The sequence below is a fragment of the Canis aureus genome, chromosome 14 (assembly GCF_053574225.1).
Source record: "Canis aureus isolate CA01 chromosome 14, VMU_Caureus_v.1.0, whole genome shotgun sequence".
Taxonomy (NCBI): domain Eukaryota; kingdom Metazoa; phylum Chordata; class Mammalia; order Carnivora; family Canidae; genus Canis; species Canis aureus.
Window position 1 is genome coordinate 24,999,823 of NC_135624.1, and position 25,127 is coordinate 25,024,949.

General features: G+C 45.4%; 2 protein-coding genes across 3 annotated transcripts in view; one reads left to right on the top strand and one right to left on the bottom strand.

Annotated features, from left to right (window-relative positions):
• The window catches only part of NTAQ1 (N-terminal glutamine amidase 1), a 226,642-nt gene extending 210,959 nt beyond the window's left edge, over positions 1-15,683 (top strand). For both annotated transcript variants that reach the window (XM_077847123.1, XM_077847120.1), the window contains one exon: positions 15,585-15,683. In XM_077847123.1, the coding sequence (XP_077703249.1) occupies positions 15,585-15,668 (84 nt within the window). In that variant the 3' untranslated portion in view covers positions 15,669-15,683. The remainder of the gene's footprint in view (positions 1-15,584) is intronic.
• On the bottom strand, positions 13,793-22,520 carry KLHL38 (kelch like family member 38). The gene is made up of 4 exons (XM_077847114.1): positions 22,249-22,520; positions 20,241-21,875; positions 15,769-15,874; positions 13,793-14,861 (listed from the first exon to the last, which is right to left on the bottom strand). The coding sequence occupies exons 2-4, from the start codon at positions 21,627-21,629 to the stop codon at positions 14,572-14,574; spliced, it is 1,785 nt and encodes a 594-aa protein (XP_077703240.1). The 5' UTR covers positions 21,630-21,875; positions 22,249-22,520; the 3' UTR covers positions 13,793-14,571.
• Between the last annotated feature and the right edge of the window lie 2,607 nt (positions 22,521-25,127).

A 25,127-nucleotide genomic window follows, 5' to 3' on the forward strand; every position in this document is an offset into this window, starting at 1 on the left:
TCAAACTCTCTAGTAGGCATTTATTTGTTCTTTGGTTGTCTAAGTTTCATTCCTTCTTTCTTATGGCAATAGCAATTTACTGACTTCTGGGTAATTACCTCTTCCCACTAAGTGCTGTCTTGGTTAACTCAAGGTATCCTGCTGTGCCCTACCCAAGGTTAGACATATGACTCGAACTAGGGCTCTTTGACCCAGAGATGGACAGAATGTTGAAGTCAACTCATCCTAGTAATGGTGGCCTGCAAAACTATCCTTCTCTTCCTGTTGCCTATAGACCTCAGGATACTCTGATCCCTGCCAAACTTAGCAAGCCTTCCTTTAATTTTGAGAGCCACCTGTATTCTTTCAATACTTCCCTCTCTAAGTAAAATTAGTCAAATTCTATTTCTTATAACCAAAGACCCTAAATGGTACAAATAAATGATAATAATAAGAATATGAAAAAAGAAATGTTCTAATAAATAAAAATAAATAAAAATAAATATAGCTTATAAAATTAAAAGAAATTTTAAAAATTATTTATTTATGAGAGAGACACAGAGAGAGGCAGAGATATAGTCAGAGGGAGAAGCAGACCCCCCACGGGGACCCTGATGTGGGACTCCATCCCAGGACCTCAGGATCACGACCTGAGCCAAAGGCAGATGCTCAACCACTGAGACACTCAGGCATCCCAAAATTAAAAGAGATTTAAACAATGATGATACCCAGTTGTATCAAGGATGTAGTGAGACACATTCACACAAACTTTCTCTAAGATTGTTAATTGGTGTTTCCTTTCTGGCAATTATTTTTTTTACAATATGTGTCAAGATGATTTAAAACATTTATACCTTTTGACCTAGCAATTCTGCCTTTAAGCATTTGTACCAACAAGAGAACAAGAGACAGAGATAAAGATTTATGTAGAAAGTGTTCGGTGTTACTTATAGTAAAAGAAATAGGAATTGACTTAAATATTCTATATATTAGGAAGATGGTCAAGTAAATGAAGGAGGTGGTATTTTTTTTAAAGATTGTATTTATTTATTTGAGAGAGAGAGAGAGAGAGAGAGCATGATCAGAGGGTTGGAGGTAGGAGCAGAGGGAAAAGATAAGCAGATTCCCTGCTGAGCAGGGAGCCTGACATGGGGCTCAATCCCAGGACCCTGCGATCATGACCTGAGCCAAAGGCAGATGTTTAACTGATGGAGGCACCCAAGTACTACTGAAGGAGGTGGCATTATGTCGTAGTAAAAATATGGGCCTTGGAATTGGTCAGTCTGGCTTTAAGTCCTGTTCTGCATCTGACCAGCTGTGCAATCTTGGACCAATTGCTCAGACTTTCATCTGTAAAATGTAAACAAAACGATATATCTAATTGTGGTAGCAGGCCTTCCAAGATGATATTGATAGTGCTTCCTGGTATTCATGTCCTTGTGTAGTTCCCTCCATATTGGAGAGACTGACCAGTGTAACCAGTAACATACTGTGAAAATGATAGACTGTGATTTCTGAGTCCAGGCCATAAAAGACATGTGTCTTCTATATTGCTCTCTTTTGGATTACTTGCTCTGGGGAAATCCAGTCGCCATGTTGGGAGGGCACATAAGCAACCATACGGAAAGGTCTATGTGACAAGGTTCTGAGTCCTCCTGCCAAGTGAGTGAGCCATCTTGGAAGGGGATCCTTCACCTTTGGTCAAAACTTCAGGTGGAATATGCTGGATAACTGGCTGACATCTTGACTGTAATTTCACAAGAGACCTCCAGCCAGAACCATTCAACTGAGCTACTCTCAATTCCCCGGCCCACAGAAACTGGGTGAAATAGCAAATGTTTATTGTTGTTTCAAGCCACTAAGTTTTGGAGTAAATTGTTACGCAACAATAAATAACAGTTAACTTCTCTGAGCCTCAGTTTATTCATTTGATAAATGGGGACAACACTGTCTGGCCTAGCTTTTTGTACAGAACAAATATGATTAGTGAAAAATTACAGGTCTACCATCCTTATCTTAAATCTTAAGAGCAAAATATGTTTGGGTATTAAGAATTTTTCAGCTTTTATTGAAGTAATGGGGTGCATACTATACTATATATTCTGAAACACCCTGTTGGGGTCTGATTCAGCACCTCATAATCAAACAGTAATATTCTGGCATGAAAATGTATGAGTATGCACCCGAAATGGATAAATAAAGACTAAAAATGGTTTCATGTCAGTTTTTGCTATCAAGATTTGCTGCCACATAAATCCGCTGCCAATATACAAAAGGAACAAAGAAGAAAAATTGGTTTTCAGAGCTTTTTTGATTTTAGAATTGTGGTTGGAGATTGTGATTTGTATGTTTTTTTATCATCCTAGGTTGATTTCTTTCCAAACACTAGCTCCGTATCTTATCTAGCTGGTATCTGATTATCTTTCCCCATTTATTTACATTAATGAAGAAGAGACCAATGTGGCCTCCATCACTATTTGGAAACCTAAAGGGTGGTAGTTTGAAGCACTAGAAAAACCAGAGTTCCAACAAGAGGATCTCTCCCCCTTATGAATTTAGTTCTCATTTCTGGGTGAACACCTGATAGTCATGACCCTAGAGGAGACCAGTGAATCATCCAGTCATGGGGTTTAGAGATGATTCAGCAAGATTGAAGTGGTATCAGGAGTGCTTTTGGCTGAAAATCTGGAAGGTACTGATTACACATCCAATTATGCAACTAGTCCTGAGGCTTACATTGTGGTACAGCCTGATTCTCACCCAAATTAAGTATGAGACAGCCCTTACCTGGTAGGTCATGATCTTCTGGTCAATCTCAGGCCTTGGGAGTCTAAGGAAATTGTTCCTGCCAAGATCGTTCTCTTTCCTGTCTGCAGAGAGTGGAAGATCCCTGTGCATTTTTACCCTCACAACATCCTCCTTTTCCTATGGAGCAAGGTCAGGAGTGATTTGGGTGAAGCAGAAACAAATCCTTTGTCATATCTTCTTGAAGTGTGTCTACCTTCATGATAGGAGGGAGGTACTTCCCTGTGCTGAATCAATTCCTAATTTCCAACATTCAATAATTAGGGACTCATTCAAATGCAATAAGACTTTCCTCCCTCTTCTTGGAGGCAGAATAATGTACCAGAAGTAGAAGTCATGAGCTTGGGTTCAAACCCCATTTCTGCTGCTGACCATGAACTTGGCCAAGTCATTTTATCTTTCTGAGCTTCATTTTTATCCATCAAGTGGGAAATAAAAAGGAAGGGGCTCCATTAGCTTTAATACTTTATAGTTATATTTGAGAAGCTATCTGTGAATTCCTTCCATTAATTCTCGATTCATCCAACAAATATTTGTTGAATACTTATTGTATGTACTATGCTAGACATTGAAGATACACTATCTCTGCCATTATTTTACATCCTAGTAAGATAAGGCAGCAAACATTTAATTCTTAAAAGAGGAAGTGGAGGTAGTAATAAGTACTACAAGTAAAATAAGATAACAAACTAGAGAGTAAATGTGGGGCAATGTGGGAGAGTACACTAGACAGTGGTCAGGGAAGGATTCTTGAGGGAGGTGGCATTTGAGGAGAAACCTGATAATTGCTTGACAATATTTGTTGAACGTATGGATGAACAAGAAGGAGATAGTCATGAGAGTATATGGAGGAAGAACATTCTAGGCAGAGGAAATAGTCAATGTAAAGATCCTGAGTTGGGAATGACCTTGGCATATTTGAAGACTAGAAAGAAGGAGAAGGTGCTGAAGCCTAGTGAGTAGAATGAGTGGTTAGCAAGAAAGCCAATGTAACCAGGGTTTTGTAGGTCAGGTTAAAGGGTTGGGTTTTATTCTGAGTGCAAAGGGAACCATTGGCAAAGTAACATAATCTGATTTACACTTTAAAAATATCATTCTGCAATGCGATACTGCTTTTGACCCATCAGAATGGCTAACATGAAAAAGACAGACAATATTGAGTATTGTTGAGGATGTGCAGCAGCTAGAATTCCCATACACTGTTGGTGGGAGCAGAGATTGGTATGGCAAGTTTGGAAACTGATTGGCTGTATCTATAAAGCTGAATATATGCATACCCCCAAAACCCATCAGTTTCGTTCCTAGTTACATACTCAATAGATAGTTGTACAAATATTTACCAAAAGCACAAAATAAGTTCATAATAGCTTTAAATGGGAGACTATACAAATGCCCATCAAGAATAAAACAGAAATGTGAATTGTGGTATCCTTGTAGACTTGAATACTATTAGCATCAAGAATGGGCAAACTATAACTACACATAACCACATGGATGAATTTCACAAAGTTAATGTTGAGCAAAAGAAGCTGTATTGAAACTAATACAGCTAATCTAATCCCATTTATATGAACTTCATAAACAGGCACAACTAATATGAGGGTTAGAAGTCCAAGTAGTTGTGCTTTTGGAGAGTCTAATGACTGGTAGAGGTATGAAGGGGCCCTTCAGGTGATGTGATATCCTATTTCCTGACCTGGATGCTGGTTATATGAGTGTGTTTGGTGTCCTTCTCTAGTCATCCCTTTACTCTTATTTTCCCAGGCTAAATGGATCTTGAGCCCAGAGGGGTAGAGTGAAGAATGTGGGAGGATATTTATCTCTGGCCACCATAGAGCAAATGTCTGCTTTCCCATTTACAATTGCAATTTTCTCAAAAGTGTTGAGCAGATGAGATTCATCCATTTTACAGGCAAGGGCATTGTAGCTTAGTGACCTGCCCAAGATCCCTCTATCTATAGGGAGAGTTGAACTTAAGTCCAGGTCCTTAGATGCTTTTCATGAGGCCCACTACTGTTTCCGGTTCTCTGTGCTGCCTTTCTGGATTGGACCAACTGGTCCCTCAGGCCTCCTTCCAACTCCGTGACTCAGAAATGTTACATTTGCATTTGAGAATTTGAATCTTGAAACGAATCTAAGAAAGTCAATGCCTTGACCATTATGTTTATTTATAGAGCCTTATATCTAATTATTTTGTAAAGTTATGTTTTTGATTAAGGGGATAAAAATATTATCAGTTAAAAGAAAAAGATGGAGAGATCTGGTAAACTCCGAGGGAAGAAATGATGGTTTTCATTGTTAGATTTTTCTCAGTCCCACTGCATGGACATATGGAATTGTGTGTGACACATTTTTGCTTTAACCACAAAATTTCATGAATTTTCAGTCACTGAATAACGAAATGAATCATCATTCTAGATGAAAAGGAGGCAATTTTGAGGGCAAAGTATTTCCCTGGAGACATTTTGAGAAACTAAGGCCTTGACCACGTTCACCAGAACCAAGCCCTTCTGCGATAAGTGTCCCATGCCTTTGGTATAGGACACTTTGGTATGGAAGAGCAGGTCATGATGTCCCCATAGAATGAGGAGCTAGTTGCCAAGAATCTGAGATCTCTTTAGTCTCATTTTCTATATATCTACAACTATAGCTAATAGCTGAACATTGTTAGTAGGCAAGTAAGAGAGTTTTCTTTTTGGCCAGTTGAACAGGGAGTGTGGGGCAACAAGGAGAATAGCATTTACTGAGTGCTTTCTGGGTGGGCCCTCTGCTACCATTTTATTTGTTACCTAGTCAAGTGGAGGCTGTTTTATTCTTCCACATGTAGAGACCCCATAAATATGGAAGTGAAGCCTGAATTTTTTGAGGTGGGAAGCCATTGAAAGGATTTAAACAAGGAAGAGGTCTGGCTGGGTTTATCTTCTAGAAAGATAAATGGATCTATGGCTCCCTTAACCTGGCTCGGATTGCTCCTAGCAGGGGACAGAAGGGGAGACGTTGGAGCCAGGAAGAGTGGTTAGGGGGCCTCTTGTATAGTCTGGATCATTGCATCCCCATGCACTTCCTCTCTCCCAAATTTACAATGGCATTGTAAATTTAAATTTTAAGTGTCATTGACATTTAAAATGTCTTCATACATCTTACTTCTACATCTGTTATTATCCCCACCATTCATAGTTGCTACTTTTGCTTTGGACATTTATGGTCGTCTTGGGTGCTTCTCCCTCATCAAGCCCTGAGAAGGAGGAAAACATCATAATGCCTAAAATATATTTGGCAACCATGTCCTGGGGGTGTTGAGTGACTTGCCTAGGATCTTCTTTCACGTGGGAAGATCTGGAGGATGACTGCTCAGGATGCTGTGTCTCATCATCATGTCCACTGAGAAGATGGGTTAAGGGCAAGTACCCACCATCCTCCGTGACGGACATGAGATGTGAAGACCTGGAGACTGGGGACATTGTCTGTCATGGGTCCCGAGAGTGAGGGACAATGGGGAGATGAGGGATTGACATGGTCCCCAGTCAACTTGTGAAAGAGTTGGGTGGTGGAGGAATGTGCATACGTAGCAACACCCTGAATGCCTTTATTTCTTCTAACATTCTCATTTTGTAGGTGAGACAATGAAGGACCAGAGACAGGAAATACATTATGAGAGTAACTGTTATAAATTGTTAAGTGCTGGCTACTGTATGAACGTGACCTTTTTCAGTCCTTGTGGCAATCCTCTGAGGGAGTGTGTTAATTTCCTAGGGCCGCTGTAACAAATTAACACCAACTTGTTGGCCTAAAACACCAGAAATTTATTCTCTCCTAGTTCTGGAGGCCAAGGTGTTAGCGGGACTGCCCACCCTCCAGAGACTCTAGGGGAGAATCCTTCCTTGCCTCTTCCAGCTTCTGGCAACTCTACATATTCTTTGGCTTGTAGGGCTGCGGAACTGCAAGCTCTGCTCTTGTCTTCACAAACCCTTCTTCTCGGGGTCTCAGATCTCCTTCAGCCTTTCTCTTATATAGACATTTGTCATTGGATTGAAGTTCTGCCCAGATAATCAGGATGATCATCTTGAGATCCCCTGAGTAACTACATTTGCAAAGACCCTTTTTCCAAATAAGGCTATATCTTTGGGGGGCCCATGATTCAATCTACTACAGAGTAGGGTAATCATCATCTCTAGTTTACCAATAAGTCACTGATGCTCAGAGAGATGAAGAGAACTTCCCAAGGCCACAGAGTCTGCAGATGGCAGAGGTGGGTTCTGGAGCCATTGCTCTTTGCAGTGCACTATATTTAAAAACAATATTAATGAAGGTAAACTCACAAAGAACACTTATGTGTATTCACTCAGTTAATTCTCTCAAAAACCCTCTGAAGAGGCAGGTGTTATCATAATCCCCATTTTAGAGATGAGAAAACTGAGAAACAGAGAAATTGGTTAATTTTCCTTGGGCCACACAGCCAGTGAATTGCAGAGTCAGGGTGAAAGCTAAACATGTTGGCTCAGTCTGTTCTCATCCACTCAGATCTGCCTTATCGGCTCCTCCATCGACATGAAAGTTCACTGTAGAACCATTGTTAGATATATTTTCAGTGATGGCCGAGGAGCTTTAAAAGGGGTTCTGAAATATGGTCCCCTAAGATCTAGTGGGTGAGACAGACTATAAGCAAGATCATAGATCCTTGGAACTTGTACAAAACCCCAGGGCAAGGAATACTCTCTTCTGTGACTCCAGAGGGTGGGAACTTGGGACAAACTTCCCCTTCCATTTGTTTTGTACTTCTCTGCTGATGGCACAGCACCCTGTGAGTCAGCCAGGCTAGCAGCTGTTCTCTCTTGCTTCCTTGCTACCCCCTCACCTTTTTCTATGTCCTATTAATGACCAGTTCCCAGTGGATTCCACCTCCTTGTTTCATGTGTACTCCCTTCCCTTTACACCTCACAGTTACCTTAGTGGCCCCACCTCATCATCCCTCTTAGGGATGGGAACAGCTTCCCATCTAAAGTCTCTGGACTACTCCATGCTTCCACTGGCTGCCTGCAATACTCACATGGATAAAGACCACTATGCCCTCCCATGCCAGTCAGCTTTCTCCCCATAAGTCTCCCCTTCCCCAGTGTCATTCTAAGAATGTACCTTCACTCTCCTTTGTGCTCGTCCTAAATGCCTGGATTGCCAGCTATCCATCCATGTATCCATCCATCCATCCATCCATCCATCCATCCATCCAACAAATCTTTGTTGATTGCTTCTTTGTGTCAGGTGCCAGGGAAACAGATGTGAAAAGGATAGCCATGTTCTCTATTCTCAGAGAACTTCCATTTGGGTGGGGGTGTCAACTAAATGAACTCAAGAAAGCAAACAAAACAATAAATAATTGCGATAAAGGGTATGAAGGGAAGAAACAAGGAGCCAGAGAGAACAATGCAGTGGGCTGGGTGGGGGCTATATTAGGGTGGTCAGGAAGGGTGCTGAGGAAGAGCCAGAAGTTTCTTGTGTTGAGCTAGGTAATGCATGTTCAGTGCTTAGTAAATGGGCAAATCCATTAGCAGTCTTGGTTTTGCTCTTCAGATAAGTAGGCCAAATAAATCTATACTCCAAGTGGGGATTCTGGGTTTTTTCCTCACTTGACAAAAGATAAATGTCTCAGAGACTCTGCTAATGAATTCTGCTATTTTTCTCCTTGATCTTATCTTGAGCGTGGATGTCTCCACCTTACTTCCCTTCCAACCCCTTTTGGAAGGATTTGATTTTACAGTTGTCCTGAGGTCGCCCTCTTGTCTCTGAATGTGTGCTGGGCTGATGGGGCTGTTGGGGACACTGCAAAGACAGCCTTTGAGTTTGAATAGGACAGACCTTCCTGTCTGCATCTTTTTAACTTAGAAACACCTTGAGCACTTGAATCCCTGTCTGTGTCCTCAAAGCACCATTTTTTTCCTGGACCGCTGGCTTGTTATGGGAGCATTACTGGGGAATTCTGGATTGCGAGCCCTGGAATTCTAATTAATTTAAATCAGTGAAATCAGGGGGAAGAGAGACTCATGGATATCTTTAGGGAAAACAAAAACCAAATTCCCCACATGAAGAGAATAACGTGGCATTTGAACAGGAGCCTAGAATTCCTATAAGACTGCGTGAAAGCTGACATTTCAGAAACCAGAAACTCCCTTCCCCCCAACATCCACAGCATTGGATTCACTCTCATGACGTCACCTCAAAAGCTTATGTTGGCAAGATCAAGAATAGGACATTACTGATGACATTGTGTTAACAGATTAGTTCTCTTGCATAATTTCTTATGCCTGACCCTAATTCCTTCTCCATTGGCATTTGGCAGATACTGTTCACTCTGGACTTTCGGGAAGCCACTCGGAAGCAGTGTCTTGTACACATTGGCCTTGGAGTCCATGTGGTGTTTGCTAACCCCTGTGAAATGGTTGAGTTTAGCTTTGTGAACGTTTACTGAGTATCTTCGCAGTGCCAGGCCCTGTGGAGCTGAAGTGGGAATAGAGATGAAAGACATGGTTCCTGCCCAGGAGATGCCCCTGATGAAATGGGGAGAGAAGGAGGAGTCTGTGCCATGTGGCTCTGCCTGGGGCAGAGGAGGGGGAGTGCCTTCTTGTGGGAGACAGGATCTGCAATGGGCTGAATGGTGCCTCCCCACAAATGCATGGCCACCTGGAACCCAGAATGTGATTGTATTTGGAAATAGGATCTTTCAAGATGTAATAGGTGAGGATCAAGATGAGAGCGTGCTAGTTTAGGGTGGCCTCTAGAGCCAATAAGAGGACGCATGTGGAAAAAGGCCATGTGACACTGGAGGCAGATTCTGGGGTGATGGAGCTACAAGGTAAAGAATGGCAGTTTGTCTGATAATGAAGCCCTTCTGGGTACCCAGAGCAGCCTGTATATTCCAGTGACGTTCAGGGCCCATTCACTTGTGCATCTGCTCCTTCATTCTGCAAACATATCAGCACCATTTTTGTGCCAGGTACTGACTGAACTTGACCTAGAGGTTCTTAGGGACCAAGACTCTTTTGCCTCCATGAAGAGCTCCTCTTCCAGTTCTGGTAACAAGTGTCTATGGTGCTACAATGTGGAAAGAGCTGGAATAAAGGGAGAGAGGAGAGAGGATGTAGAAAGGTTGGAGAAGGCTCCACAGAGGAGGTGAAGGCCAGGTAAGAGTTCACTAGGCAGGGCAGGGAAAGGCATGGCAGAGGGAATGGTGTGTGCGGAGGCACAGAGGTCACGTATGGCACGTTGGAGTGGGGCAAGGTTGTGTCAGACATCCTGAGGAGGACACAGTATTTAAGTAAAACCAGTAACAGTCCTTGTCCTCAAGCACATTACAGATTTTTGTTATAGATGGTGAAGTTAAATTCAGCTGCTTTTTTCCCGTGGATGCTGTTTTCTCTACTGGCTTCTCTTCTGCTCACTGGTTTATGTTGGGACAGGGCGTTTGATATTTTTGTTAGTGTTTTCTTGCTTAACTCTTGTTCCACTTCATTTTTGCCCCGTTCCTTGTTGCCTGTTGAGATGATTAGTCAGACTATCTGACATTTTTTACTTAAAATGTTTCAGCTTAACGGCTGCTGGCTAAATATATTTTGACCTCAGCTCTGGACTGTGACTCTCTACTCAGCCAGGGAGCTGAAGGAAGCCTTGTGCCAAAACCTTCTCTCTTTGGACTGAGATTATCCTCAGCAGATTGGAAAGCATACATTATGGCTTGAGGGGAGTTTTATAACCCAGTTCAGATATAGGGCTTGGCCAGGGGAGTGCCCAGATGTGTGAATGCATCTGCCACAGAGGAGTCTTACTTGATGCCCAAAGTTGGCTTGCCATGTGTGTCCAAATGTGTTCAGCCCTGGTGCCATCTTTCTTTATGAATTCGAGGGGACAATTTACTTAGTTCTTCTGTGCCCCAGTGAGACTTGGACAAGCTCCAAGTGGCCACAGACTTGGGCAGCTTATTAAGTTTTGGATTAAGATGAAGGGGAAGGAGAGTTTAGGCATTAGCAAGTCTGACTTAAGGAATTTTGGTGGGCACAGAAAGAGTTTATAGACAGCAAGACTCCTACTTCCAATTGCAGGCAAATGGGACCCTCTAGGAAAAGCTCCTACCTTCCAGGCTTGACCTAGTGTAGGCCATGCTACTTCTTCCCCAGAGTGGGAAAGGGGAAAGAGGGGAAAGACACAGTGATCCCTTAGCAGAGGATCTGAGGAGCTTAACCCAAGGACTATCCACAGTAATCTCCAAGTGGAGATTCTAGAAACAGTGTGGATTCAGCAGATTCATTCTTTAATCCATTCATGCTATACTTACCGAGGGTCTATAATACATGTAACTGGGCCTGAGCCCAGCCTGGGAATGCGGAGGAGAACAGGACAGATATGAGCCTGGAGGGGAAGACAGTGATCAAGTAGGATGAGGGTCTCAAGGGGGATATATAGGGACATTTAATAGGAAAGAGAACTGACCCAGACTAGGGTGGGGGTGCATGGAGGGCCTCTGAGACAGTGAATTTTAATCTGGCCAGTGAGGTATAAACTCAAATTATATCAGGCAAAGAGATGAGAGAGTGTGGATTGGCCCAGGGTAGTGAGGAGAGGCACCTCGGAGCTGGGACCCGAGGGAGGTGAGGAAGGGAGCTCTGGGGGTGTGGCATCTGGGCCAACCATGTTCTGGAGGAGGGCACAGCAGGTGAGAATGCAGAAGTGTGAGCCCAGAGGCAGGTGTGGCTGACGCTGAGTCTGGGGAGTGGAGGGCAGTAGTGGACCTGTTGGGAGGTGAGAGCAGAAGGGGAACAGGGTGAGGTGGCAGGAGCAATCTTGAGAGTCTCTGAAAGGCATCTGAGAAAGCTAGGAAGGCTTTGGAGAGGGTTTTTTTTTTTTTTTTAATGAAGAAAAAAATTTTTTATCAAGTCTTTAAATTTTAATTCTAGTATAAGCTTTGGAGGGTTTTCAACAGGGAATGACCCCTTCTGATTTATATGTTTGTGAAAGACACCCCAAGCCACTGGGGAGAGATTCAGGAGCGGGGGTAGAAGCAGAGACACCAGTGATGAGTACAGATGAGAGAAGATGGAGGCTTGGACCAGAGGGAGAGCCAGTGGCCAGTGAGGCAGCTGGGACCCTGCAGGCCTGAGCCAAACGGAGTGGAGTATGAGGGAGGAGAGTCAAGAGGAGCATCCGAGGCTTTGGGCCTGAGAAGCTGGGACACAGGGATTTCTCTCCCAGGATGGGAAAACCTACTAAAGGAGGGGTTAGTTTGGCGAGGAAAACGTGATGGTGAACATGTTTGTTGTGAGGTGTTTAACATCCAAGTGGAAACCGGGAGCGAGCAGTGGAGTCAGGTGGGGAGTCGGCAGTGCTGGCCTGAAATGAAAAGCCACACACTAAGGGGCCTGCTCCCCTTGGGGGTAAGGGTAGATGCACAAGTGTTGGGGCTAAGCACTGGGGTACACCACCATTTGCTAGTGGGAAAGAAGGAGAAGAGAATGAACTGCAGGGAGTAAGGAGAGAGAGGCTGAGTGGTGTCCCAGAGGCAGGGTGAGGAAGGCATTTTAAGATGGAGGGAGGGAGAAGAAGGAAGCCCCTGCCCCTCCCAAAGCTGAAGCCAAAGCAAAGGCTTTGAAAGCTAAGAAAGCGGTGCTGAAAGGCGTGCACAGTCACAAAAAAAAGAAGATCCCTACGTCACCTACATTCTGATGACCCAAGACCCTGCGGTCTCCAAAGGCAGCCCAAATATCCTCAAAAGAGTGCTCCCAGGAGAAGCAAGCTTAATCACTATGCCATCATCAAGTTGTCCCTGACTACTGAGTCAGCCATCAAGAAAATAGAAGACAACAAACACACTTGCGTGCATTGTGTCAAGGCCAATAAGCACCAGATCAAACAAGCTGTGAAGAAGCTCTATGACATTGATGTGGCCAAGGTCAACACCTTGATCAGGCCTGATGGAGAGAAGAAAGCATATGTTCGACTGGCTCCTGACTATGATGCTTTGGAAGTTGCCAACACAATTGGGATCATCTAAACTGAGTCCAGCCAGCTATAAATCTAAATATAAATTTTTTCGCCATAAAAAAAGAATAAAGATGGAGGGAGGGTTGTCTGTGTGGCATGCTACCGACTGGTCACATCAGATGAGAAATCATAGATGCACTGCCATTTAGGCACTGGAGGTGTTCCCCATTACCTTTTGCAGGGAGAGCTGGGATTGAGGGCCTGAATAGAGAGGTTCAAGGAGAGCAGGTTGTAGTAAGAGGCCAGCCAACCGCTAAGGTGACGGCATCCAGGATGAGGAGACGGGGCTGAGCAGGGGGTCTGGACCATAGCCAAGTGGTCTGGGGAGTGGGGCAAAGTTTCAGACCCCAGGAGGAGGAACTAAAGTGCAAAAAATACAATTTAGGAAGAAAGGAAAAATCCAGAAGGTGAACCTGGAGATCAGGGCAGGGAGGAAGGCTCCAGCTTGAGGAGCACTCTGGTTCTAGGTTCACGGCAGTGAGACCCATTCCAGATGCTTCCATTGCTGGGGAGAAGACTTTGCCTGTGCTGCTGTGCTGTGACAGGCTGTGACACAGGGCTGGCTGGAACACGCTGGGAAGGGGGTCAACACACGAAGGTTTCATATGGTTGAGCCGGGAAATGGTTCTTAATCTTGACTGTATGTTACAATGGCCTGGGCCCACCTCTGAGAATCCCTGTCTGTCCATCTGGAAGGGGGCTTGGCCCCATTTTCAAACACCTTCTCAGGTGATGGTGATGTGTCACCATCTTTGGTTTATTCTGAACTTGGGTCAGGAGCCAGCTTGGGAGGCACTTTGAGACCAAGGGGGCCATGGGGATCGATATTCAGCCCTGGTTTGGAGAGGGCAATAATTGCTGGAATCCCTGGAGGAATTTGTTGGCTTTCCTCAGAAGAGCGATTCTCATAACATTTACCAAAATGAAAATCCTGATTAATTCTGCAGGTTTATAGCTCCCCAGAGGCTGGAGAAAAACATCATTTGGCACCAGAAACAAACTTTATTCTGGCCACATAGATAATTTTGCAAACGCTAGATACTGCATTGCACACTTTTTCCCGAAATTCCAATTTACTGCATCCATAGAATGCAAAGAAACACAGTCATGGCCAATTTTCCACATTGCCACCTGGACCATGTGCTTCCAGGGACCCTTTTGTTCTGGATTTCCATGATGACCTGGGCAGATGTGGTTTGGGTCAGGCCAGCAGTTCTTCCTTTGGGAAGCTGCATCTATCTCCTCTGTGCTGTTTGGATGAGCTGTCAATGGTGACAGTCAACCTCTGCCTGTAGGGATGTGATCCGGGATTACACAGTTATAGCAGCACAAGCCCTGGAAACAATGATTGGCTCAAGAGGAAGGCAGGGAATTAAGAAATGGCCAGTTGGGATTATTTTCAGGGTTAATACATGGAAAACGGTAAAGTTCTTGCCTTGTGAAAAGGCAACGTTAGAAAATGTGAGTCTAGGATTAGCAGTTGCCATTGTCTTCATACTTTGTGGATACAGCAGCTTGCTTGTAGCATGACGTCTGACAGAGATGAGGTAGAGAAGGAGGGAAAGTGGGGAGAGAGGGGGAGAGAAGGCGGGGGTGTGAAGAGTTCTGCCAGCAATATGCCTGCTTTCAGGCTTCTGGGCTCTGGGATTTCCTGTCCTGTGGGCACTCCCTGCATCCTTGTGGGGTTGAGCTCCTTGGAGTTGGGCTTCCATCTCTTGCAACAGAAAGGATCTTGACAAAGACCCGTGGTTTCTGGAAGCTTCATGGGGAGGTGTGGATGTGAGGTATGCACTGCAGAGTGAGGCAGGCGTGGTCAAAGAGTTTGTGAGGCAACTGTCCCTGGGACGTCCAGGTGTCTGTCTCAGGGTCATAGCAGTCAAAGGAGGCCAAGTCCTCGATGTTGCAGTCTGTGGTCAGCCGCCGGCCCCCGGTCACATACAGCTTGTTCTCCATCACCGTGGCCCCGTGATGCATCCTCCGGTCCTTCATGTCCGCGCACTTGACAAATTTGTTAGACTGAGGGTCATAAGCAAGAATCCTCCTTGTGTAACCTGAAAACCAATGGCATATCGGCAAGCTCAGCATTGCTCACTTGGGACTGGAAATCTGTGGTCTGCAAACATGTCTGATCTCTGCCATTTCCCAATACCAAGGCTGGACTCTGAGGGTCATAACTCTGAACTAAGGTGTAGAATGTTCTGGAACCTGCCCAAGATCTAGCAGGTGGCAAAGCTGGGGTTTAGACTCAGATCTGTCAGCTTCTGGTCCCTGAATGCTTCATCTCAAGTTAAGGCAGCATTAGTTTGGGAGGAGCTTCCTGATTCCAGCAGCTTCCTCTGTCTCATTGGCTTTTTCAACTCTCTCACATGCTCCCTCCCCACCCCCCCGCCCCAGACTTAAAAATCCATAGAAGGAGCCTTGGGAATTCAGGAATGGCTCCCACAATAGCCCTATCTGGCCCACACTTTTAGGATCCCCATTTTCCAGATGTGCAAACGGAGGCACAGGAAAAGATGAATAACTTGCCCGAGAGTATATAGCCAGGGAAAGAATCAGGATTTGAACCTGACCCTACAACCAGTTCTCTTAGCCGAGACACTATACTGTAATCGCAGAGAAATGATCTATTAGTGGCTAATATTATTAGCAGTAGCAAACATTTTTTGAGTATTTGCCATGTATCTGGGATAGTGCTAAGTGCTTCAGATATATGAGCACATTTTATTATCACAACAATTCCGTGAAATCGGTATTATTTCATTCTTTGTTTACAGATAAAGACAGGGAGAAACTTCTGGATGAGAAAAGAACTTTGTCAAGTCATCCACACTCCCCTAGTTGGATGGTTGTGCTTTTAAAAACACTGTTTCGTAGAACAACATCTGTCTACTGGTGACCCTTTTTCCATGGGAGATGCCAAGTTTGTGTCCAGCCTAGAGATCCTCTGTTCAAACTCACCTCCTACGATAACAATCCTCTCCCCGAGCACCACTGCGGGGGCACACACATTCTTGATCATTCTCGTCTCCATTTTGAACCATGTGTTTCTGGAAATGTGATAAACCTGAGGGAGAAATATAATCATGGCGCTACATTGTAAAGTGATATGTATTTTTAAAAAGATGAAGTAGTATTAAAGAGAGTGAAATAAGACTGACTCTTTTTCTTTTGACTTTTAAAAATGTAGGTAGGTAAATTATTATCAATAAAATAAAATAAAATAGCAGAAAGTACATATCACTAAAAATTGGTCTTTATGTGACCCCACGAGATCCTTGGCTATGTCTCTATAGAATGGACCGAGAGTTATGCATTGTAATATGTGTTTACTTACCTTGCTTGGAACATTTTTTTTTCTTTCGGGAAATGGAGCAGCTCGGGTATTCATAAAACCAATGATTTTTCAATCATTTCTATTTCCAGCTCATGTTTAAATTTCTAAATGTTCCAGTGTATCAGGGAGGGCCTTAGAGCCAAGAATACATTTGGGGCTAAGTGAGGAAGGCTTTTGAATAGTTCATGCCTGAAAGTCATTAGAATCATAGAGGAAGCATGAGAAAAGAGAGAAAGAGCAAAGAGGTGGGGCAGGGCTCCTTGGCCACGTTCTGAAATAGAGTCACAAATCATGATTCCCAGAACATGTTCCCTTCAGTGTAAATAAAGTTTAAATATCAAATGTAAATTAGTTCACTACTAGCAAAATTTACCACAAGAGATTCAGGATGGATTTCATAAAAGAAGGAGCAAAACATTTATTTACCGAAGTAAGTGACAATTCTTTCTATATTAAATGTAATTGCTACCATAGGAAAGGCTCTTATTTTTTATCATTTTGCCAAATTTATCTTCACAACCATCCTATGAAGTAGGTACCCTTACTTGCCCCCATTTTTCAGATTTGATCATTGATGCTCAGAGAGGTTAAGTGACATGCCCAAAGTCACACAACTAGAGTGAATGAAAGAGCTGGTCTGGTTGAGCCCAGAGTCCAAGTTCTTTTTTTTTTTTTTTTTAGATTTTATTTATTTATTCATGAGAGACAGAGAGACAGAGAGACAGAGAGAGAGAGATATTGAGAGAGAGAGAGGCAGAGACACAGGCAGAGAGAGAAGCAGGCCCCATGCAGGGAACTCAGGACTGGATCCCGGGTCTCCAGGATCAGGCCCCTGGCCAAAGGCAGCGCTAAACCACTGAGCCACCCAGGTTGCCCCAGAGTCCAAGTTCTTAACCACCACACTTATGGCTCTGCCTGGGGCCATGTAGGTGTCACCTTTGTTGATCGAAGTGGTTTGAGACTGGAGACCCCTTCAGGCAGCTCCATCCCTGAAGTTGGTAAAGAAAGCATGGAGGAGGCCAGGTGCTAGAGACAGGGGCAGTCTCAGTGGCTGCTAATCCTCATGGTTTCATCTGAAAATACGTAGATGACACTGGAAAGTGGGATCCTTGGAGCAGAAGTAAACACTGAGTGAGTAATTGCCTCCTGGCTTTCTGTTCTTTGTCAGCAAGCTTGGGGTATGATTTCAAAGATAGATTAAACATTTGCTCACAATCCTCATAATACCCCAGAGAGGCTGGGGCAAGGATATCAAAGATGGGGTTGGACCAGTGGAGGAAGTGGTACTTCGTTACAGTGAGGGATTTGTTCTATGCCATCCAGAAACAGAGGTAGAAAGGCCAGGGAGAAAGGTACACGTGCGCACACAAATCTCACAGTGACTCCACTGTTCAACAGTTTCTAAAAGAATACATGTGTGCAGAAGAACCATCCTGTAAAGAAAACTCTGAATCTGTGTCAGAAAATCAACCCACTCCATCAAGCAACCCCCAAGGCACTGATCTTACACTACATTTGAATAACTAAAATTACCATTTCAAAGCTAAAGGTAAGTAGACAAGAGAAGCTTCCATGAATATTTTTCCCCTTCTCATCACTGCAGTATAAAAGGATTACTCACATGTTGGTGGGTTTGTTTTTTTTTTTTCTGCCTTTGCAACCATCTTGTTTGATGGTATTAAGCATTTTTTTTTGATATGCCAGCTTAAAAGCTTTTTTGAGCTTTGTATTTATTCTTAGGAAATCAATAACAATTTTGCAATGTGAAATCGTTAGCATATTTTTGACTTTATTTTGAAAAATGCTCTTTTTAAAAGAGGTCCATTCTATAGAGACATAACCAAGGATCTCGTGGGGTCACATAAAGACCAATTTCTAGTAAAATGTACTTTCTGCTATTTTATTTTATTTTATTGATAATAATATACCTACCTACATTTTAAAAAAGTCAAGAGGGGTTCTAGCTTTACATAGGAGCACTTGGTTACATCTGTATTGTGTGGCCAGAGCTTGGTAGGGAACAGAACATGTCTCTCTTGGCTCAAATAAATGAGCGGGATTTGGAATAGGCTCCGAATCTGCTTAGGTGGTCAGGGAAGAGCTGAAAATATGGGCTGGAGAAGTGAAGGCAAGAAAAAAACAAGGATTAATATGGAGCTTGTTGCTTTTCTCCATCTCCACTGGCATCAACTTAGACCAAGCCACTGTCACCCTGGCCTGGACCCCTAGAACAGTCCCCAAATCTCCTCCCTTTGTCCACTCAGGCCCCTCCAATCCCTTCTCCACAAGGCATCCAGAGGGAACTTCTTTTTTTTTTTTTTTTTTAAGATTTTATTTACTTATTATTTGAAAGAGAGAATGAGCAAAAGAGAGAGCACAAGTGGGGGGGAGGGGCAGAGGGAGAAGCAGACTCCCCGCTGCTCAATCCTGAGACTCCAGGATCCTGGCCTGAGCCAAAGGTAGATGCCCAACTGACTGAGCCACCCAGGAGCCCCAAAGGAACTTCTAAAAATGTAAAATTTGATGACTTCAGCCACCCTGTGGCTACAACCCCTTGACAAGGCCTAGAAAGCCTGCCAGGTGAGCCTCATCTCCACAAACACCCATCCCCCAAGAAAGTTCTAGAATTTCTATAGTAGGGGCTTAGGAGCAGGAGTCTGGGTGGAGGGGGATCACTCAGGGCAGTGTGGGAAGGGGGCTGGTGGGGATCACGTGGGGGTTAACCCCCCTGCTCCTCTTAGTATACCACCTTTATGCCTCCTGCTCTGCGTCCCAGGGATATGGTCAGGCTTTCAGTTCCTCCAGGTGATGGGTGTGCCCCTTTCTGCTCCAGGCCCTTCGGTCCAGCTGTTCCCTTACCCAGGAATACCACCCCTCCCTCAACAGAGGACTCTGCCTCTGCTCAGAGAAGCTTTCCATCCCTGTCTCCATCCATGTCAGGTCCTTCTAGCCTCCCAGTGATTCTCCTTCTTCATTTACTCACCTTCTCTCTTCTCTTGCGTCTCTGTTTAAGTCAGCTAAAACCAACCTTGAAAAGTTCACACCATCCCTGATTCCCTCTAGACTGGTTTAGGGCACCCCCCCCCGCCCGCCCCCCCCCCCCCCCCCCGCCCACGCTCTTAAAGCACCTCTCCATTCAGCGCCTGCATTGCGATTGTCCCACAAGCTCCTGGAGGGTAAGTGCATGTTCCTGCTCATGCCCCTGTCCCCAGAGCTCTTACTAGGGCTGGAGCTCAATATCGCTCTTAATCAATAAACAAAGCAAATATCAGGAATCTCTTTGATTATCTTTAAAGATAGGCTCATTATTCAAGTTTTTCATGTCATTATTCGACCTGCAGAGATCAGAACTTGCATAAAACACTTACTATTCTGAAATTTGGGTCACTATTAATAATACTCCTCAGAGAGCTTGCTAGTGATATTAGCATCTCCCTATCATTTAAGGGAAGGGTTCCCCAACGTGGCTGGTCCTTAGAATCTCCTGGAGATGTCTGTAACAGATACACATCAGGACCCCACACAAAGAGATTTTGATTCAGCTGATCTGAGATCGGGTTCCCAGGGATTTGGTCCAATGTTTGGGAATCTTCTTCTAAGGCTTTGCTGATTTGAGTTAGAAACATCTTCAAAATTCCTATAAACTTCACTCTCTGACATTCAATGTGTTCTAACTTAAACTTTTTTTTTTTTTTTAACTTTCAGATACACTAGTTTCTTCAGCAAATCAACTCTTCGTGGACAGGGATCGTATCTGACGTTCTTTTGTATTCTTACAAAGGATTAATTGTGTATTAATCTTACACAACAAGAGCTCATAAATGGATAAAATCTTGCTGAATTCAAACTTTCTTCTCTCCTCCCTTCCTTCCATCCTTCCTTTCCTCCCTCCTTTATGCTTTCCCTGCAAACAACAGTGTGTATTATATGCACTCATGCATGCATGTATAGATGTATGCATGTATGTACACACGTGTGTATGCATGTGTGTATTTATGTGTGTACAGGTATAAGTGTGTATGTGTGTGCACACACATGTGTGTATGCCTGAGTGTACCCTCATGCACTTACGTGATGGGAAGGACCAGCCATTTACCTGGATAAGGCGTACAGGATTTTGCATGATGTCCTCTCCCCCAAAAAGGTAGAGTCTTTGGTCTTTCACAGCGACTGCAGGGTGGAGGACCCCCACCGGCATGCTGGCCATACTTTCCCAGATGTTGAAGATGCTGTTGTATCTCTCCATGGAGCCCATGACCTCCTGCCCTTCCCCAATCCCCCCGATGGAGAAGATGAAGTTCTTATGGGCAGTGCTTCTGTGGGAGTAGCGGGCCACCAGCATGGGCTGCCCCAGCCTCCACTGATTGAGCTTCAGGGAGTAGATGTAGACGTTGTGGCTGGGCACATTCTTCCCTGCACCGACAGCCATGCCTCCTAGCACGTAGATGCTGCGGTGCAAGGTGACAGCTGAGGCCTTGTACAGCCGGGTTGGGAGTTTGGCAAGGTTCTCCCACTGGTTGGTCTGTCTGTTGTACAGCAGAACATCCCTGGTGGTCTCTTGGTTGTCCTTCCTTCCACCCAAGAGGATGAGGAAATCTTGATAAGAGGTTCTTGGGGGGACATGCCATGGAGGCTGGAGGTCTGGGGCACTGGTGGTGACATATGAGGCAAACATCTGCCTCTTGGCTGTCTCCAGGATGGTCCGGCACGAGGGCGAGGACTGTAGGAGGGCCTCGTTGGCGATGAAGTGGTGGAAGAAGGCCGGGTGGATGTACTGAAGCCTGACCTGCTCGAACAGCTCCTGCACGTGTCGTTTCCGGGCCTGGGGGTCATGCTTGACCCAAACCATGAGGGCCTCGAACACCTTTTCCTCCTCCCCACAGAGCCCATCGTCCCCCAGGTAGTCTCTCAGTTCCAGGGCGCAGAGCTCCTTCAGGTCGGCCGACGTGGCCACCTCTGGGAAACGCGTCAGGGCCACCTCCCGGGCTTTCTTCTTGAGGGTCTCACAACTTAAGATTTCAGAGAGTCTGATCATGCCCAGGCAGTTGCTGGGGGTCAGCTGGCTCTGGAGGTAGGAGGAGCAGGCCTCCAGCAGCTTGGGGTACTGCAGCATGGAGGCTGCCTCCATCAACGGCAGGACGTTGTCCGCGGTGATGCGCACCTGCCCGGTGTACACATACGAGACGATCTGCTCCAGGGTCCCGGCCTCGATGCCTTTCAGCTGGACCTTGGCCTCACGTCTCTCCCGGAAGTTGCTACAGAACATGGCTCTGAAGTAGGGGCTGCTGGAAGCCAGGACGCTTCGGTGGCACGGGACCTCCTGGGTCCCCGTACAGATGCTCACGTCGGTCAGCATCCTGTTTTGCCTGAAGCCATTGAGCTGCCTCAACAATTCAGAGGAGAAGTCATGGTCTTTGAAGAGCAGCCCATCTGGCAACTCCTCGTCCATCCTGCCAGGGGGGGCGGAGGTCCCAAGGGGTAGCATGTGCCGAAGGGTTGGCCTGCGCTGTCTCTCAGCCTTAGTGCATCTATGTCCACCCACCAAGATGCTTATGGATTTCACCCAGAATGTTGCTTAGTGAAGACTGGAAAGAGCAGCCACCTACACCCCAGACCTCACAGCCGACACCTCTTTTTTTGTTGTTTTTTGTTTTGTTTTGCTTTGTTTTGTTTTTTGTTCCCAGTTGTGATTACTCCCAAAGGTAATAGGCAAATAGCATCTTCAGATCATCTGAGGGGAAAAAACAAAAAGAACCACCAACATTTTGGAAGTTACCTGATTGTCAGGGGCTGAAATGTTAGCTTGAAGCAAGGGGACCGTCAGTGCATCTGAGCAGCCCAAGTCTGTGAGCCTCCTCCGGGTGTTAGTCCTTCCCCGAGGATGTCGTTCTGGGGATGTGACCCTCTGGTAACTAGATGGTACTAAAGGATGAGAATGGGCCTCTGCAATTTAATTTTTAAAACGTGGCTTCATAGAGGCTTTGGGGTTTTGTTTTAAAGATGTGATAAATAGAAAGCAGAGAGCAAACGGTACTCTGGGCAGGGTTTCCTGGGTGACACCTGGTTGTCTACCTGCAGGAGAATTAACCGTTAGAGGTTTTTACCTTGGTTTGCTGCAGTGACATCCACCGATGCCTGGTCCGGCTGGTCCCTCCGGAGAGCTTCCACCTCTGCTCCAAGTGAAACCATAAACCCAGGCCTTTCCTTCAGTTGGCAAATGATTTGTCCTGGGAGAGTTCTGGATTTGTTTATGCTAACGGTGCTTTCGCAGTTTTCTAGAACTTCGGGAAAGAAGCACTGGGCAGGGAGACAGTGTATACATTCCAGAGCTAAGAATAGTTGCATATGTACTTTCCACTGTGATGACATGTGACTGTCCAGTTGCCTTTTGCAGCCACCCAAGGACCCGCGGGGCCAGCGCATGCCCACATGCCTTGTTTCCTTGGCAAGTGTTTACATGGGCATAAATAGATCCTGAGGAACAGCTTCTCTTAGAGCAGACTTCACTGCCCACTTGGACACATCTCGAGTCCCTTGTCCTAAAAGTGCCTGGGAATTCTAGATGTTTGTAAACAGGTTGCTGTGACCTGGGACAGTCACTGAAGATAGTCCTGGGCAAGTTGAAGGTGATGCACGGTCTTAGGGAAGCCAGTACATGGGCCCAAGGGTACTGTCTGCCGACAGGGTCATTGGAGAGGGCTGTGATTCCCACCTGCGGGCTCCGAGGTGATGGAGTCTCTGACAAAAGTTGTTTTTAATATTTGTGGAGCACCCCAGAGTTTCTAGACGCAGGAAAGATCAAGCATTTGTTGGTCCCCCTGACACCAGGGGCTTCTGTTTTAGAGTGGCAAGGATTGTACTCTTTTAGGTCATAGCTGCCTCTCACAGAGACATGCTGATTGTTCTTCAGTTGGTTTTTTTTTTTTTAATTAAGATTTTACTTATTTATTTGAGAGAGAGAAAGAGAGAACAAACAGGGGAGTAGGCAGTGGGGAGGGGCAGGAGGAGAGGGAGAAGCAGGCTCCATCCCAGGGCCCTGGGATCCTGGCCTGAGCTGAAGGCAACCGCTTAACTGACAGAGCCACCCAGCCATCCCTCTTCAGTTTTTTTTTTTTTTTTTTTTCAATGGTTCAGCCTGGTTTTTCTGTTTTACTTTTCCATTTTCTTCCATCAGGGAGTCTTGAGCCAGAGGCAGGAGGCAGGAGGCAAGACATCTCTCTCCATGGTGTGTCAGAGAGAGGGGAGGAAGGAAGAGGTGGAGGAGGAAGGACGGGGTGAGAAGGGAAGAGAGGGAGTGAGGGAGAAGAAGGAAAGAGAGGAGGAGGCGGCCCCCAAGTGTAAGAATCAGGGCCACGATGGCTGCATGTAGAAACACAAGGGCGATTAAAAGGGAGCCCAGCTCCGTCCTGCCTCTGCCCCCATGAGGTGCTGATTGAGTGCACCAGCAGCGAGTGGCAGGGAAGCCTGGTTTGTTCTCCTTCTCACGTCTTGCTCAATTTTTTCACTTGCTCCCTGTCTCTCTCCCTCCAGTACAACCACCCTGAGGAATCAGCAGAGTAACCCCAAGGAAGGCAAAACAGAATTTTTTTTTAAAGATTTTATTTATTTATTCATGACAGACACACACAGAGAGAGGCAGAGACACAGGCAGAGGGAGAGGCAGGCTCCATGCAGGGAGCCTGACACAGGACTCGATCCTAGGTCTCCAGGATCAGGCCCTGGGCCGAAGGCAGCACCAAACCACCAAGCCACCCAGGCTACCCGGCAAAGCAGAATTTACCAGGCCCCTGTATCATGCCTTTCAGTGGTTCTCCAAGTCTGCAGGATAAAGTCCAGACTTTAGCACGAATCAGATTGGTCTGTTGCCCTCCTAGAGAACTGTCTCCTGCCCTGTCTGTCTCCCACTTACATTTTTTATTCCAGCTCTAGGAGACGAAGGGCAGATCTTTGTATGTGTATCGTCCCTGGCTAGGCTGACCTGGCTTTTAGGGTGTCACAGATACCTTCCAGTTGGTGGAAGGAGGAGTGTCTCTCCTTCCTAGCTGTACATCACAGGGTGGATCACGCCCCAAAGAGTCTGGAAGATGAAAGTCAGGCAAGTGTAACCGTAACATGTTATTGGGGCCTGGGACCCAAAGGCCAGACCTAGGAGCAGAAGACCTGAGGCAAGGGGATCAGAGACCCGCAGAGGTATAAGCAAGGAGCTGGAGAGAGGACATGTTCAGTGGCTATCAGGGCTGGTGATTATTCCTGCACTTCTGAGCCATGCTGGTGATATGACAGGTGAGTAGCCAAATTCCATATAAGGCCCGAGGCTCCTCTGTTTCCAACCCTAATGCTAGTGCTTTACTCCTTGGCCTCAGAGTCAACACAAGGGAAAAATAATTTCCTTTTTGCTCTGAAATGCCTGTGTGATTTCTCTTCCAGCTAGGGAGCAAACCAAGGGTTGGCCATGAGGACAATAGGTAGGGATTTCTGGGAGTGAACTAATATGGCGCCATCCACTGGCAGGCATCTTGGAGCTTCCCCCACGTTCTCTCTAACTAATTAGACCTTCTGGAATCCAGCCCTGTCAAGTGTTCAAAGGAACCCTGGTGTGCAGTATCAATGTCTGACCAACTTTAATAAATCCTCTGGCTTCTAAGGTTTAGAAAAAACAGGCCCATTCCTTTGGCCTGGCTTGCTAGGAGGTTCTGGCTCTACAGTAAATGTCAGGAAAAGACAAATCAAGTCTTGGTGTTTACCTCAAAGCAAACACACACAAATAACCCAAGCCCAACCCGCAAAAGATTATCTACCACCCACATGTAATCCCAACCAACCTACCTTCAATTCATGAATCTCTTTGTCTTTAAGAGTTCTATAGTTTTTTGTCTTAACTTTGTGTCCTGACTTTCTCTGGGAGATGTCTTAGTTTAAGGTCTGAACATATGGGAGCCCAAAATAAATGAGGACATTCAGCTCCTTGCTCCTCCTTTTGATG

Bases quoted from the DNA above. Each gene is read 5' to 3' on its own strand.
- KLHL38 (XM_077847114.1), bottom strand. From the start codon at position 21,629: ATGCTACCCCTTGGGACCTCCGCCCCCCCTGGCAGGATGGACGAGGAG. The intron at 15,875-20,240 runs GTAAATGGCTGG...TTTCTCCCTCAG, and splicing joins ATCCTGTACGCCTTATCCAG to GTTTATCACATTTCCAGAAA. The intron at 14,862-15,768 runs GTGAGTTTGAAC...ATTGGTTTTCAG, and splicing joins GAGGATTGTTATCGTAGGAG to GTTACACAAGGAGGATTCTT.